The 15,379-nt window shown below is 41.6% G+C and overlaps 1 protein-coding gene across 3 annotated transcripts in view; it reads right to left on the bottom strand.

Annotated features, from left to right (window-relative positions):
* The window catches only part of SCN11A (sodium voltage-gated channel alpha subunit 11), a 195,818-nt gene that overhangs the window by 65,683 nt on the left and 114,756 nt on the right, over positions 1-15,379 (bottom strand). For all 3 annotated transcript variants that reach the window (XM_032159133.1, XM_032159134.2, XM_032159132.1), the window contains 4 exons: positions 15,012-15,140; positions 13,612-13,706; positions 9,223-9,402; positions 8,084-8,150 (listed from right to left, as the gene is read on the bottom strand). In XM_032159133.1, coding sequence (XP_032015024.1) covers positions 8,084-8,150; positions 9,223-9,402; positions 13,612-13,706; positions 15,012-15,140 — 471 coding nt within the window. The remainder of the gene's footprint in view (positions 1-8,083; positions 8,151-9,222; positions 9,403-13,611; positions 13,707-15,011; positions 15,141-15,379) is intronic.

Below are 15,379 nucleotides of genomic sequence, written 5' to 3'. Positions count from 1 at the left end.
AGAACACTATTCAAAGTTTTCAGAGCCCTTTCTGGTTCTCTTGTTTTGTTCATGGCCACATTTTCTGTGGCTTTATCTTGGCCTCCTTTTTACCAAAGATTTTCTTCAGATGCCTGGTGAGCCTGAGCTGTTCATGTGTTTTAATCAGAGGACCTGACAAGCTGATTGGGATTTGCCTGGTGGGCAGAGTGGGAATTTGTGAGTGGTAGGTTTTGCTTTAGGGTGACTGAGGAGGAGGGCATCCATTGCGCCCTCTTTCTCACCAGACCTGGAGGAAATTCTGTGAAGTCCCAGTGCCCTCTAACTTCCAGGAGTCTGCTGAGGATGGACCTACCATATTTAATCTCCCTCATTTCTTGGTCACCATTCAAAATATCAGCCTGTTTTGTTCAATCTCCTACTCTCTGGGTGCACCCTCTCATCAACTTACACAGGTGATTACGCCTCTCTGCCAGCATCCCCATCTCAGCTAATGACATTATCACTCACTCACACTGACATGAGAAACATCTGTAACAGTTTTCTCTCCTTTGCACTTCCCGCCACTCTCTTACACAAGGCTTTGTACACACAAATACACACCAACATCCCCTCTTCAATCTCCTATTTTTTTTCTATTTATTTATTTTTACCTATTATTTTAGGTTCTGGGGTACATGTGCAGGTTTGTTATATAGGTAAACTCATGTCACAGGGGTTTGTTGTACAGATTATTTCATCACCTAGGTACTAAGCCTAGTACCCAACAGTTATTTTTTCTGCTCCTCTTGCTGCTCCTACACTTCATCCTCAAGTAGGCCCCAGTAGCTGTTGTTCTTTTCTATGTCTGTGAGTTCTCATCATTTAACTCCCACTTACAAGTGAGAACATGCAGTATTTGGTTTTCTGTTTCCTGCTTTAGTTTGCTAAGGCTAATGGCCTCTAACTCCACCCATGTCCCCACAAAAGACATAATCCCGTGCTTCTTTATGGCTGCATAGTATTCCATCATGTATGTGTACCACATTTTCTTTATCCAGTTTGTCACTGATGGGCATTCAGGTTGCTTCCATGTCTTTGCTATAGTCAACAGTGCTGCAATGAACATGCATGTGTGTGTATCTTTACAGTAGAATGATTTATATTCCTCTGGGTACCTACCCAGCAATGCGATTGCTGGGATTAATCCAGCAACAGTAGTTCTGTTTAAGGTCTTTGAGGAATTGCCACACTGCTTTCCACAATGGTTGAACTAATTTACACTTCTACTAACAGTGTATGTGTTCCCTTTTCTCCACAACATTGCCAGCGTCTGTTATTTTTTGACTCTGTAATGCTAGCCATTCTGACTGGTGTGAAATAGTATCTTATTGTGGTTTTGATTTGCATTTCTCTAATGGTCAGCGATGCTGAGCTTTTTTTCATATGCTCATTGGCTGCATCTAAGTCTTCTTTTAAAAAAAAAAAAGTCTATTCATGTCCTTTGCCCACTTTTCAGTGGAGTTGTTTTCTTATTGTAAATTTAATTTCCTTACAGATGCTGAATATTAGACCTTTAACAGATGCATAGTTTGCAAATATTTTCTCCCATTCTGTAGGTTGTCTGTTTACTCTGTTAATAGTTTTTTGTTTTTTGTTTTTGTTTTTGTTTTCTGTGCAGAAGCTCTTGTTTAGTTAGATCCCATTGTCAAATTTTGGTTTCATTCTGATTGCTTTTGGCATCTTCATCATGAAATATTTGCCCATTTCTATGTCCAGAATGGAATTGCATAGGTTATCTTCCAGAGTTTTTATAGTTTGGGGATTTACATTTAAGTCTTTAATCCATCTCGAGTTGATTTTCGTATATGGTGTAAGAAAGGAGTCCAGTTTCAATCTTCTGCATATAGCTAGCCAGTTATTCCAGCACCATTTATTAAATAGCATGTTTTCCCCATTGCTTGTTTTGTCAGCTTTGTTCAAGATCAGATGGTTGTAGGTGTGCAGACTTATTTCTGGGCTCTCTATTCTGTACATTGATCTATATGACTGTTTTTGTATCAGTACCATGCTGTTTCGGTTATTGTAGCCCTGTTGTATATTTTGAAGTTGGGAAACGTGATGCCTCCAGCTTTACACTTTTTGCTTAGGATTGCCTTGGGTATTTGGGCTTTTTCTTGATTCCATATAAATTTTAAAATGGCATTTTTAAAATTCTGTCAAGAATGTCATTGGTAATTTAATAGGAATTGCACTGCATCTGTAAATTGCTTTAGGCAGTATATCCATTTTAATGATATTGATTCTTCCTATCCATGAGCATGAGATGTTTTTCCAATTGTTTGCATCATTTTTAATTTCTTTGAGCTGCGTTTTGCAATTCTCATTGTAGAGATCTTTCATCTCCCTGTTGGCTGTATTCCTATGTATTTTATTCTTTTGTCACAATCGTAAATAGGATTGCATTCCTGATTTGGCTCTCAGCTTGGCTGTTGGTATATAGGAATGCTAGTGGTTTTTGTACATTGACTTTGTATCTTGAAACTTTGCTGAAGTTGTTTATCAGCTGAAGGACCTTTTGAGCTGAGACTATGGGGTTTTCTAGATACAGAGTCATGTTATCTGCAAATAGGAATAGTTTGACTTCTTCTCTTCCTATTTGGATGCGCTTTATTTCTTTTTCTTCCTGATTGCTCTGTCCAGGACTCCCAATACTATGTTGAATAGGAGTGGTGAGAGAGGGTACCCTGTCTTGTGCTACTTTTCAAGGAGAATGCTTCCAGCTTTTCCTCATTCAGTATGATGTTGGCTGTGGGTCTGTCATAGATGGCTCTTATTATTTTGAGGTATGTTCCTTCAATATCTAATGTATTGAGAGTTTTGAACATGAATGGATGTTGAATTTATCAAAAGCCTTTTCTGCAACTATTGAAATATTCATGCATTTTTTTGACTTTAGTCCTGATGAATCACATTTATTGATTTGCATATGTTGAACCAACCATGCATCCCAAGGATGAAGCCTACTTGATTGTGGTAGATTAGCTTTTTGATGTGCTGCTGGATTAGGTTTGCAAGTATTTTGTTGAGGATTTTTGCATCAATGTTCATCAAGGTTATTGACCTAAAGTTTTCCTTTTTTGTTGTGCCTCTGCCAGGTTTTGGTATCAGGACGATGCTGGTCTCATTGAATGATTTGGGGAGGAGTCCCTGCTCCTCAATTTTTTGGAATAGTTTCTGTAAGAATGGTACCAGCTCTTCTGTGTACATCTAGTAGAATTCAGCTATGGATCCATCTGGTCTCGGGATTTTTTTGTTTGGTAGGCTATTTATTATAGATTCAATTTTGGAGCTTGTTATTGGTCTATTCAGGGAATCAGTTTCTTTCTGGTTCAGTCTTGGCAGGGTGTTTGTGTCCAGGTATTTTTAGTTTGTGTGCTTAGAGGTGTTTTTAGTAGTTTTTGATGGTTATTTTTATTTCTGTGGGGTCAGTGGTAACATCCCCTTTGTCATTTCTAAAGTGTTTATTTGGATTTCCTTATTTTTTGTCTTCTGCTAGCTTTGCTCTTGCTTCTCTAACTCTTTCCATTGTGATGTGACGTTGTTATTTCTAAGTTTTTTGATGTGGGCATTTAGTGCTATGAATTTTCTCTTAACACTGGCTTAGCTGTGTCCCAGAGATTCTGGTATGTTGTATCTTTGTTCTCATTAGTTCCAAAAAACTTCTTGATGTCTGCTTTAATTTCATTATTTACCCAAAAGTCATTCAGAGGCATGTTGTTTAATTTCCATGTAATTGCATGGTTTTGAATGATTTTTTTAGTCTTTTCTTCTATTTTTATTGTGCTGTGGTCTGAGAGTGTGTTTAGTATAATTTTGGTTATTTTGCATTTGCTGAGGCTTGTTTTATATTCCATTATGTGGTCAGTTTTAGAGTATGTGCCATGTGGTGATGAGAAGAATGTATATTCTGTTGTTTTGGGGTGGAGAGTTCTGTAGAGGTCTAACAGGTCCATTTGGTCCAAGGTTGACTTCAGGTCCTGAATATCTTCGTTAATTTTCTGCCCTAATGATCTGTCTAATACTGTCAGCGCTGTGTTGAAGTCTCCCACTGTTATTGTGTGGGAGTCTAAGTCTCTTTGTAGGTCTCTAAGAACTTGCCTTATGAATCTGGGTGCTCCTGTCTTTGGTGCGTGTACCTTTAGATTAGTTAGGTCTTCTTGTTGAATTGAACCTTTTACCATTATGTAATGCCCTTTTTATCTATTTTTTATCTTTGTTGGTTTAAAGTCTGTTTTGTCCGAATTAAGATTGCAACTCCTACTTTTTTTCTGATTTTCATTTGCTTGGTATATTTTCCTCCATTCCTTTTATTTTGAGCCCATGGGTATCATGACATGTAAGATGAGTCTTTCAAAGACAGCATACCATTGGATCTTGCTTTTTTATCCATCTTGCCACTGTGTGCCTTTTAAGTGGGGGCATTCAGCCCATTTACATTCAAGGCTAATATTGATATGTCCTGTTCTTTCTATCTCCTAAATGTCTCTGGAATGCATCCATCCTTCTTCATCACCACTATACATCTTCATGATCCTTATTCTTTCTACCACAGTCTTGTAATTGGCTTCCTCATCTATTCTATATATCCATTCTCTACACAGAAGCCATAGTGGCTTTTAAAATATGTCTAATCTGCCCAGTCATCCACCTGCCCTAAAACCTTTCCATGTCTCCTGCTTCCTTTGTGATCAAGACCAAAATCGTTGGCACTGATGAGCTATCAGGTCCTTCATGGTTGTCTCTTGTCTCTGTTCCTGCCTGCTGTCTTGCCTGTCTGCCCAAAAGTTGCTGGGCTTCTTATCATTCCCTACATGCTCTTGTGCTCCAAAGACTTATGCTCACCCTTGCTGTGCCTACTGTCTGGAATGGTTCACTCTTTCTCTTTATCTACTTGAACCTCCTACTTAGACTTCAGATCTGAGTTGTAGTCACTGTGAATTAGTCAGCAGGGGAGGAAGCAGTGACTGGAGGGTGAAGACTAGCCTGGGCCCTGAACAGACCCAAAGCCTGCCTGGGAAGATGATCACAGACCTGCCTTCTCAGAGTGCCATCTCCTCAGAAGCAAGCATGTTGTGATCAGTGTGGAATGCTGTGTACTAGGAGTTGGTTTACCATAAAACTCTGGAGCATTTATATTGTACCTAGACTGACAGAGATGTGATGGCACATAAACCTAGAGACAAGAGCCCTATAAAGACCAGTTGTACATCATTGATCATTAGAGAAATACAAATCAAAACCACAATGAGATACCATCTCACACCAGTCGGAATGGCTATTATTAAAAAGTCAGAAAATAATAGATGCTGGCACAGATGCAGAGAAAAAGGAACATTTATCCACTGTTGATGGGAGTGTAAATTAGTTCAACCATTGTGGAAAACTGTGGCAATTCCTCAAAGACCTAAAAACAGAACTACCATTTGACCCGGCAAGCCTGTTACTGGGTATATACCCAAAGGAATATAAATCACTGTATCATAAAGACACATGTGAGTGAATGTTCATTGCCACACTATTCACAATAGCAAAGACATGGAGGCAACATGAATGCCCATCAATGACAGACTGGATAAAGATAATGTGGTGCATATATGCCATGGAATACTATGCAGCCATAAAAAGAATGAGTTCTATTACTTTGCGAGAACATGGATGGAGCTGGAGGCCATTAACCTTGACAAACTAATGCAGGAACAGAAAAACCAAATACTACATGTTCTTAGTTGTAAATGGGAGATAAATGATGAGAACACATGGACACACAGTGGGGAACAATAGATTCTGGGACCTATTGGATGGTGGAGGTTGAGAGAAGGAAGAGAATCAGAAAAATAACTAATGGGTACTAGATTTAATACCTGGGTGATGAAATAATCTGTACACAAATTTACCTATATAACAAACCTGCACATGTACCCCTGAACTTAAAATGAAAGCTAAAAAGAAGACCAGTTCATGCACCAAAATCTCAGAAATCACCACTAAAGAACTTATTCATGTAACCAAGTACCACCTGTTCCCCCAAAACCTATTGAAATAAAAAAAAACACCCAAGTTTGACTGCTGTTAAGCATGGCATGTGTCCTCTGCCTCTCTACTTTCCCCACCACTCTCTATTGTCATATACACTTCACACTTGATTCATTTTGTGCCTGATGTTATTTGAGTTTTCAACAGCTACAATAGTTTTTTGGACTTTTTATAGCAGTATAGTATTGTAATAAGAGACTTTGGAGGCAAAAGACTTGGGAAAAAAAAAAAAAGGACTAGTTGGAAACAAGGCTGCTCCTTCTGCACGTCTAGGTTATACACCCCACGTTGGATTTTGCCTATGGTAACCACACATGTCTGCCTGTGTGAGGGGTAAATAAAAGTGCTATATGCAGCAGCTGTCGGGCTCCCTTTAAGACAGGGTTCCCCAAACCCAGGCCCCAGACCAGTACTGGTTCATGGCCTGTTAGGAACTGGGCTGTACAGTAAGTGAGCAGTGGGCAAGTGAGAATTACCGCCTGAACTCCAGTGGTTAGCATTAGATTCTCATAAGAGTGTGAACCCTATTGTGAACTGCACATGCAAGGGATCTAGGTTGCACGCTCCTTATGAGCAACTAATGCCTGATGATCTGAGGTAGAACAGTTTCATCCCAAAACCACCCCCACTTCCTGCCCATGAAAAAATTATCTTCCATGAAATCGGTCCCTGGTGCCAAAATGTTGGGGACCTTTCTGGCAACAGGGACCGGTTTCATGGAAGACAGTTTTTCTTTCTAGAATGATCCTCAACAAGATCAGTGCAGTGTGTTCTGTTGAGAATCATTCTAGAAAGCTCAGTAAGCCTCATATTAGATTAAAACCTATTGTGTCTTACAAATGGAATGAGAGAAGCCTTCCCTAATTCTCCAGACAAGGTCACACCCCCATCATACCTCTCAGCACCTGCACATCACCCTTATAACACTCATCACACTTTCTAGTAGTCATGCATTGCTTAACAGCAGGAATACATTCTGAGAAATGTGTAGTTAGGCAATTTTGTTGTGTAAACATCATAGAGTGTACACACAAGCCTAGACGGTATAGCCTCTACACACCTAGACTATGTGGCATAGCATATTGTTCCTAGGCTACAAACCTGTACAGTGTGTTACTGTACTGAATACTGTAGGCAACTGTAACACAATGGTAAGAATTTGTGTATCTAAACACAGAAAAGGCACCGTAAAAATACAGTATTATAATTTTATGGGGCCAGTATCATATATGTCATCCATTATCAACCTAAATATCATTATGCAACACATAACTGCATTTTCTGTGCATCTGTCTTCCCTATAAGACATTATCAAATCCAAAAGCGTGGCGCTGCCTTGTTCATAATTGCATTCCTTGAGGCTAACTCAGGGCTTGGCACTCTGTAGATTCTTGTTATCTATTTGTAATTTAGGAATGAATGTCATGTATTTCATCAGAGTACCTTGCATATTATCTTAATTTGAAATACACTCAATAGATCTTCACTGAATTGAATCTTTCACAACAGAAAGCACTGCTATCCTGAAAGAAAAAAGAGTTTCCCCATAGGAGCAGAGGGCCAGCAGCTGTTGGGGCAAGTGTAAGTGGATGTATGTCCAACTGTGTTTGTAATTAGAGGCAATAGTTGTCAACAGGTCACCAAAGAGAAGAAGCATGCTCAGATACTCTTGCAGCAGGGCAATGCCACTGAGCAGGAAACAAGGGCCTCACAGGGCTCTCAGTCATAACATCCCTTCTCAGCTTTGAAAGTCTTGAATAGCTACTCCATAAAGTTAAAATATCACTGTTTCAGTAGGTTTCTTATAAGCTTCCAATTTAACATAACTAGGGAGGAAAGCTGCCTTAAACACCAGGAAATGATTTTTTAATTTAATAACACAAGTCTCAACCTGTTTAGACACATGAAATAATTATTTGAGAACTATCATCACTGTGTCCACCAGTCATTAAAGACTATTTGCCACACCATTCTAAAAGGTCTAGAGGTACTCTTCTTGGGAGAAAAATGAAAATTATAAACCTCTTACCTGTTACCCATCCAGGTGCCACACATTTTGAATTCAGTCGAATTTTCTTTCTTTTCAAAGCAATGGTCTGAGAGAGGAAAAAGTCATAAATTCAGATTTAAAAAAAAAAAAACATCGAAAGGAAAGAGAATAGTAAGTATGCAGATTATGCTTGAAAATGGATGTTTCTACATCTTCTAAAATGATTAAAGGAGGTGTGTCCAGAGAGAAACTGGGGCCCAAGACCTCTGGAAAGAGCAAGAAAAAAGGAGGGAAAAGAAGAAAGAAGGAGAAGGTAGAGGAGGAAGCAGTGACATCACCACCACCACTTTGCCTCTCTTAAATAATACTGAACCGAAGATCCTCCCTGGGGAAGCTGAACACAGACCCATCCCATGAGAGACATCAAGAGAGAAAAAAAAAAAAAAAAAAGAGAATGTAGTCACATGAGATTCATGACACATGGAGTAGGTGTAGGTCAACACAATGGGGAGGTGGGCACCTGAAATGGTGGCTCATGCCTGTAATCCCAGCACTTTGGGAGGCTGAGGTGGGCAGATCACGAGGTCAGGAGATGGAGATCATCCTGGCCAACATGGTGAAACCTCATCTCTACTAAAAATACAAAAATTAGCCGGGTGTGGCGGCACATGCCTGTAATCCCAGCTACTCGAGAGGCTGAGGCAGAAGAATCACTTGAGCCTGGGAGGCAGAGGTTGCAGTGAGGCAATGTCGTGCCACTGCACTCCGGCCTGGTGACAGAGCTAGACTCCATCTCAAAAAAAAAAGGACATGTCATTGGAGAAATACTTGAGGAGTGGGGCTGGGAAGCTGCTGATTATCATTAGCCAAATCCAAGCATTCTGAAAACTTCTGCGAATCATTACAAAGAAGTGGGCAGAGATCTAAATGGCAAAGGGATGGGACAGCATAGAATTGCTCTTGTGGATGTGGTTTCAAGACTTTCCTTCTCCATAGCAACCCAAGGAATGAGGCAATTCTCTAGGAAATGTGTCTGCCCACAGGAGCACCCTGGATGAATGAAGTCCTCCCTTGCTGCTAAGAGACTCTGTAAGGGAAGTGTGAAGGCAGGACAAGTGAGGATAAGGAAAAGTTAAGCATGCAAAAACCAAGGAGTGAAAGAAAGTTTGGGTATTTACCATAAGCTTCCATGTTATTGATATTTTTACAGTCCTTCAAGATGCATTTCAGGTTCAGACTTCCCATGAAGAGCTGCTGACCTACCAGGGCAAAGATGCTGAGGCAAAAGAAGGTGAGGATAATCACGTTGACCAGCTTCTTCACAGAGCGCAGCAAGGCCCCCACGATGACCTTCAGACCTGAGAAAGAGGACAGGCTTGGGGAGAAGCCCATCCCCCTCAGCCAGATGCTCACAAAGGCCAAGTAAGGAGCAACTGAAGTTTCGGAAACTGTCAAATTGCAGGCTGGAACTGGACTCCAGCCTAGCCTATGATTCTGATGCCTTGAGTTTGTGCTCCAACTCTGTGCCTTGGAAGCTGAGTGTCATCAAAGCAGTCAACAAGCTTGAGACTCAATCTCTCTATTCCTGCCCTATGCCTGCCTCAGTGCTGCTATGAGGAGCAAGCAAGGAAGCTTTGAATAGAAACATGCCACACAGACTCAAGGCATAGGTTGAGGACAGTTGCAAAGGCACCACCTAAGCTGGGGCCACACTAGAGAATGAGATAGACCTGTATTTAACATTTAGTAGATACTGTCTACTGTCAAAGTACATGAGTACCATGAGACACAGCTAAATTGTGGGGTATAGGGGATGAAGATTTGTCTAGACCCAAATTATGAGGATATCCTGGGAGGGAAAACTCAGATTACCAGTTAGAATAGGGTGTTTTATTTTCATTCATTCATTCATTCAAGAAGTATTTATTAAGCACCTACTATGTCCATGGCACACTGTTAAGCTGCCAAAGTTACAAAATAAATAATCTTGTGGCATGCTAGTAAACGTTTAAAACTGGCTCTTCAAGCAGGAGGCAGGAGAGCCCTGATCTATAGCATTTACAGGTTTCCTTGTTTTCTGAATTCTGTGGTATAGATCCTGATCCCCACTCACCACCATAGTAGATTTCAAGCTACCAATATGATGTCACTGGACAGAGCTGGAAAAAGAACAAGTCAACTTCAGCAATCTACTGAGTCTTAAGATAGCTGGCGAGATAAACTCCCAGATGTGATTGAAATGCATGGAATGACACTAAGTGACAAAATTTCAATTGATCAGTGTAGAGGTGAGAGCACATGGCAGCGTACAGTGGGAGGCCAAGCCCTCAGTGGATGGGCTTCCCACAAAGAATGACACCAGATAGCAGGAACCTGGAGGCCCAGCTGCGACACTTACTATATTACCAATTGAAGGCAAACCAGAGGTTACCACAGCGTCACCCAAGGCAGATTTTAATCTATAACAAGAGGCTTCTCCAAAGCAAGAAATGTGGATGAGTGATGATTGTGATTCCTGGATCACTTTTTCATAGTCTCATAAAAGAATTGTACTTTGCACCCTTACTTCCAAAAAGCATCCAGACATCTCAGTGCATTTAATGGGCCAAAATAGAGACCATATTCACCTGTGTGGAGATGAAGAAGGGGACATGAAAGCTGCTAAATGACTGTCTGAATGTGTATTTACTTACGTGAAAATAAAAGGGGCTCAGCTCATGCAGAAAGCTCCTAAATCTACCTGGGAAAACAAAGTCCTACTTGAAAAGGAGAAGAAGGAGAAGGAGGAGGAGGAGGAGGAAGAGGAGGAGGAGGAGGAGGAGGAGGAGGAGGAGAGATAAATTATACCTAAAGTGTCCTCTAACTACCAGTTTCTTTATCACTATTCAGTTGCTTTTCTGAAGTTTCAAAAAATAACCTACTGCTTCTGTTTGGAAGGACTGGAGTTTAGGTATTGGGGCCATATGGTATAGTTTATGTCTATGTCATCAGCACAACTAAATAGTTCCCATGTCTTTTTATAGTTTGCCAAAGCCACTGATAGAAGAGAAAAGAAGGGAAGGGGAGAAGGTGGGGGGGAAAGGAGTCCAGAGAGGGAAGATAATAAACTGTTTGTTTGTTTTAGTAAAGAAAAGAGAGGAAAGGGGAAGGAGAGGAAAAGGATGTGCTGTAAGAACCTTATTTTTAATAAACTGAAATTCATATTCACACCCAACCTTGGCTTCATCCTGATCCAAAGGGCTAACGTGACTTCCTCACCTGGCTTCCAGGAGACCATCTTTGGTTCCCCTCCTACTTCACAGGTGGCTGCTGCTCATCTCCTTCCCTGGTTTCTCCTCTTCTCCCTTTCATGTTTCAGTGCCTTGGGGCTCAGACCTTGGTCCTCTTCTTTTCTCCATCAATGCTCATTCCCTTGGTGATCTCTTCAGATATCACAGCTTTAAATATCTATAGACTCTTGATTCCTGAAATGGTATCGCTAGCTCTGACTTCTCCCTGGACTTCCAGACTCATATATACCTAATTTCCTACTGAATCCTTTCCCTTGGTGGTCTCACAGCCATCTCAAACACAACATGTTCAAAGCTAGCTTGTAATCTGACCCCAAGGCCTGCTCCTCTCACAGCCTTCTCTGTCTCAATCAGTGACATCACACATAAAAGTCATTTTGGACTCCTGTCTTTTGCTCACACCATGTATACAATTCATCAGTCAGGAAATGCTATTGTTTCTACCTTCAAATTGACACAGAATCAGACCAGTGTCTACCAACGCCACTACCACTACCTGATCAGAGAGCACTGCCATCCCTTGCTTGGATTATGTTCTCTTGTGTCAGTTTGGGTTTTGAGGAGCAGACATTCTGAGATCAGATGTGCAAGAGATTTGTGGCGATTGGGAGGATGCCTGTGAAAGATGAATGGAGGGAGCAGGAGTGAGCAGGGAGAAACTTCAGACTGCAGCTCAGGTTTGACGTCTGAGAGAGAGAGACAAGGGAGGAGGATTGGATAGGAAGAACCTCAGACTGCATTGCAGCTGTCGGAGTCTCAGCCAGGTCACTGGAGAGTCCCTGAGCCAAAGTTTCCTATTAGAAGAATCCCATATGCTTCAGGAATGGGCCAGCACTAGAACCCACACACACTGTGCAGGGCAGGCACGATCTTGGCATGTGGATGAATGCAGTGGGGAATCCAGAGAGGTGGAAGCTGGGATCTTTAGTCCACCGTGCTCCCTGTAGCAGGAGGTCTCCCTGTAGCAGGAGGTCTTCCTGCTTCTCCCATCTCCCCTACATTCCACTCTCCACACAACAGCTCCCATTTCTTCAGAGTGAAGCCCAGATCCTCCCTGTGCCTACAAGACTCCCCTTCAGTTCTTCTTTTTTTTTTTTAGACCTTAGGCTGGAGTGCAATGGCACAATCTCAGCTCACTGCAGCCTGCAGCCTCTGCCTCCCAGGTTCGAGCAATTCTCCTGCCTCAGCCTCTCGAGTAGCTGGGATTAAAGTTACCCACCACCACACCTGACTAATTTTTTTTTTTTTTTCTGAGATGGAGTTTTGCTTTTGTTGCCCAGGCTGGAGTGCAATGGGGCGATCCAGGTTCACCGCAACCTCCCTCTCCCGGGTTCAAGTGATTCTTCTGCCTCAGCCTCCTGAGTAGCTGGGATTACAGGCATACACCACCACACCTGATTACTTTTGTATTTTTAGTAGAGATGGGGTTTCTCCATGTTGATCAGGCTGGTACCAAACTTCTGACCTCAGGTGATCCACCTGCCTCAGCCTTCCAAAGTGTTCGGATTACAGGAGTGAGCCACTGCGCCTGGCCTTAACTTTTGTATTTTTGTAGAGATGAGGCTTTACCATTTTGGCCAGGCTGGTCTCAAACTCCTGGCCTCAAGTTACCTCCCTGCCTTGGCCTCCCAAAGTGCTAGAATTACTGGCATGAGCGACTGTACCCGGCCCCCCTTCACTTCTATGATCCCACCTCTACCTGGCCCCTCACCCTCTCCTTTCCAGTCCCATCCTCATCCTTGCTACTCAATCTCTGTGCTGTCTGTTTCCCATGCTCAGAATACCCTTTCCCATATATCTGCTTGTGTCATTCCCTTGCCACCTTCAAATCTCTGCCACCTCTCACCTCAATGACAACTATCCTGATCACTCTGTTTAAAGCTGCAACCTGCTTCCCCTATACCCTGTGACTTCCCATAGCCTCCATGGTGTCTACTTTTTCTTTGTATTTTCTGTGGCACATAGCACTTGCTCACATGCTACATAATGTACTTATTTATTATAGTTGTTGCTTCGTGTCTATCTCCCCACCCCCTACCCTAGAAGGTAAAACTCCATGAGTCTGTATCTATTTGCTTACTACTAGATCTCAAGCAGTTAGCACAGTGCCTGGACATATTAGGTGCTCAATAATTATCAGTTGGACCATCAGATAAATTTGTAAAGCAGGGTTTGTTTGTTTGTTTTTGGTTTACATGATGACATTTTGAAAAGATTTAAATGTAAATTAACATTCTTTCTAGATAGAAGCCAGCGTGGGAAGTGAGAGTGACTTACGTGAAACTACTGAAATTGCTTTCAAAGCTCTGAACACACGGAAGGTACGCAGGGACGACACTTGGATGGTGAATCCTGGAATATATGACACAATCCTACAAGACAAAGCACAGGGAAGCATGGGCTTGCTCAGTCCTACAGCTGCACTGCACATCTCCACAAAAGCCACAAGTAAACTCAGCCTGGGGCCTGTGACCTCCAAGGTGAAATCGACAGCCTCACCTTTCCAGCCCCACCTTTATCTTAAGATCCGGCAATACCACTGTTCTTGCTATGAACTGCAGAGGAGGCTGTTCTCAGTTCACCTTCATACATGGACACAGATGAAGACTCTTTGACATAGTTCATGTAGTTGTGGCTACATCCATGAATATTAGAAGTCCTCTCAAATATTTACTGAGTGGCTGACAAGTTCCATGCCCCAAGGCAGTTCACTGAAGTCTCCAGCCACTACATGGTCAAGCCTGAATGTGTAGCCAGGCAGTGTAGCTTCAGAGCCATACTCGAAACCCCTGTGCTTCACCACCTTTCAATAGCTAAGAGCACACAATCTTTGAACTTCAAATGTAAAACTCTGAAATTACTAGCACCTACCTCCAAGGGCTTTTGTGAATATTAAATAGGAAAAAATATGCAAAGTGCTTAACATAATGCCTGGTACAAATTGAATGATGCTAGGTTTACTATTGTTGTGCTGGCAATGTGTCACTGCATTTCTTATTTTTTCTTTTGCTGACTCCATTTCATCATTCAGATTCCAAATCAGTGTCTTTCCTTCAGGAAGAACTTCAGCCTTCGCCTTACACCTTACCCCATACATAATAATTAACTCAAAATGGACCATGGACTGAAACATAAAAGCCAAAACTACAGAACTTCTAGAATTAAACAGGAGTAAAGCTCCTTGTAACCTTGTAGTAGCCGAAGATTTTTTAGACTGCTTTGTTCTTCCTATATTCTCTGACAGCTTAATACATGTATAGCCCCTATCCTGGTACTCATCATACCATATTTTCAGGGTCATTAATTGTCACTCTTCCCCTCTGGACTGTGAGCTTCATAAGATTGAAAAAAATCTTTTCAATCTTTTTTTTTATTATTATTTCATTGGCACACCCCTGTATCTTGCATAGAGCCTGGCCCATAACAGGCCAGTGTTGGTGAGTTAATGGCTGAAGGAACAAGAACTTGAGTGTTGACCTAGAAATGGCTTTGTGTGTGGAGACCTCGGGCCAATTGGCTGCATGTGCTGTTCAGGGCCAACCAACACAGCACTCAGAGCTCTAGGCACTACTAGGCCACACTCAGCCACTCAAATGGATCCACACAGAGCTCTGATGGAAGCAAAGGGGCTTCTTTCCCACTCCAAGTCTCTTCAAAAACATCTTTAACATTCTTACGCTATTCCAATGACAATGGAGTCCAGCCAGTTCCATGGATCTCGAAGGAAAGAAAACTCATCCAGAATGAAACCTCTTGCCAATATTTTAATCAAAGCTTCAAAAATATAAATCCCAGTGAAGACACACCTAAAAAGCAAATCATTAACAACAGGAAGAAACATGATAAACATTGTGAAAAGCAAAGAGCCCTTCTATCTTACTGGCCTTGATTTTTTTTTTCCATTTCAATGTGACATTTAACATTCTGGTCTTCAGCAAACCAGAGTTCAAAAATGCAAGCTTTTTAAGCAAGTTCTGGTATTTAGAATTTCAGAGAAACAGGCCTAGAGATAAATTGTGAAGCTGCATTTCAAGGCCTAGCTTTA

The sequence above is a fragment of the Hylobates moloch genome, unplaced genomic scaffold, assembly GCF_009828535.3.
Source record: "Hylobates moloch isolate HMO894 unplaced genomic scaffold, HMol_V3 SCAFFOLD_8, whole genome shotgun sequence".
NCBI lineage: Eukaryota > Metazoa > Chordata > Mammalia > Primates > Hylobatidae > Hylobates > Hylobates moloch.
This window is presented reverse-complemented; position numbering and strand designations above follow the sequence as displayed.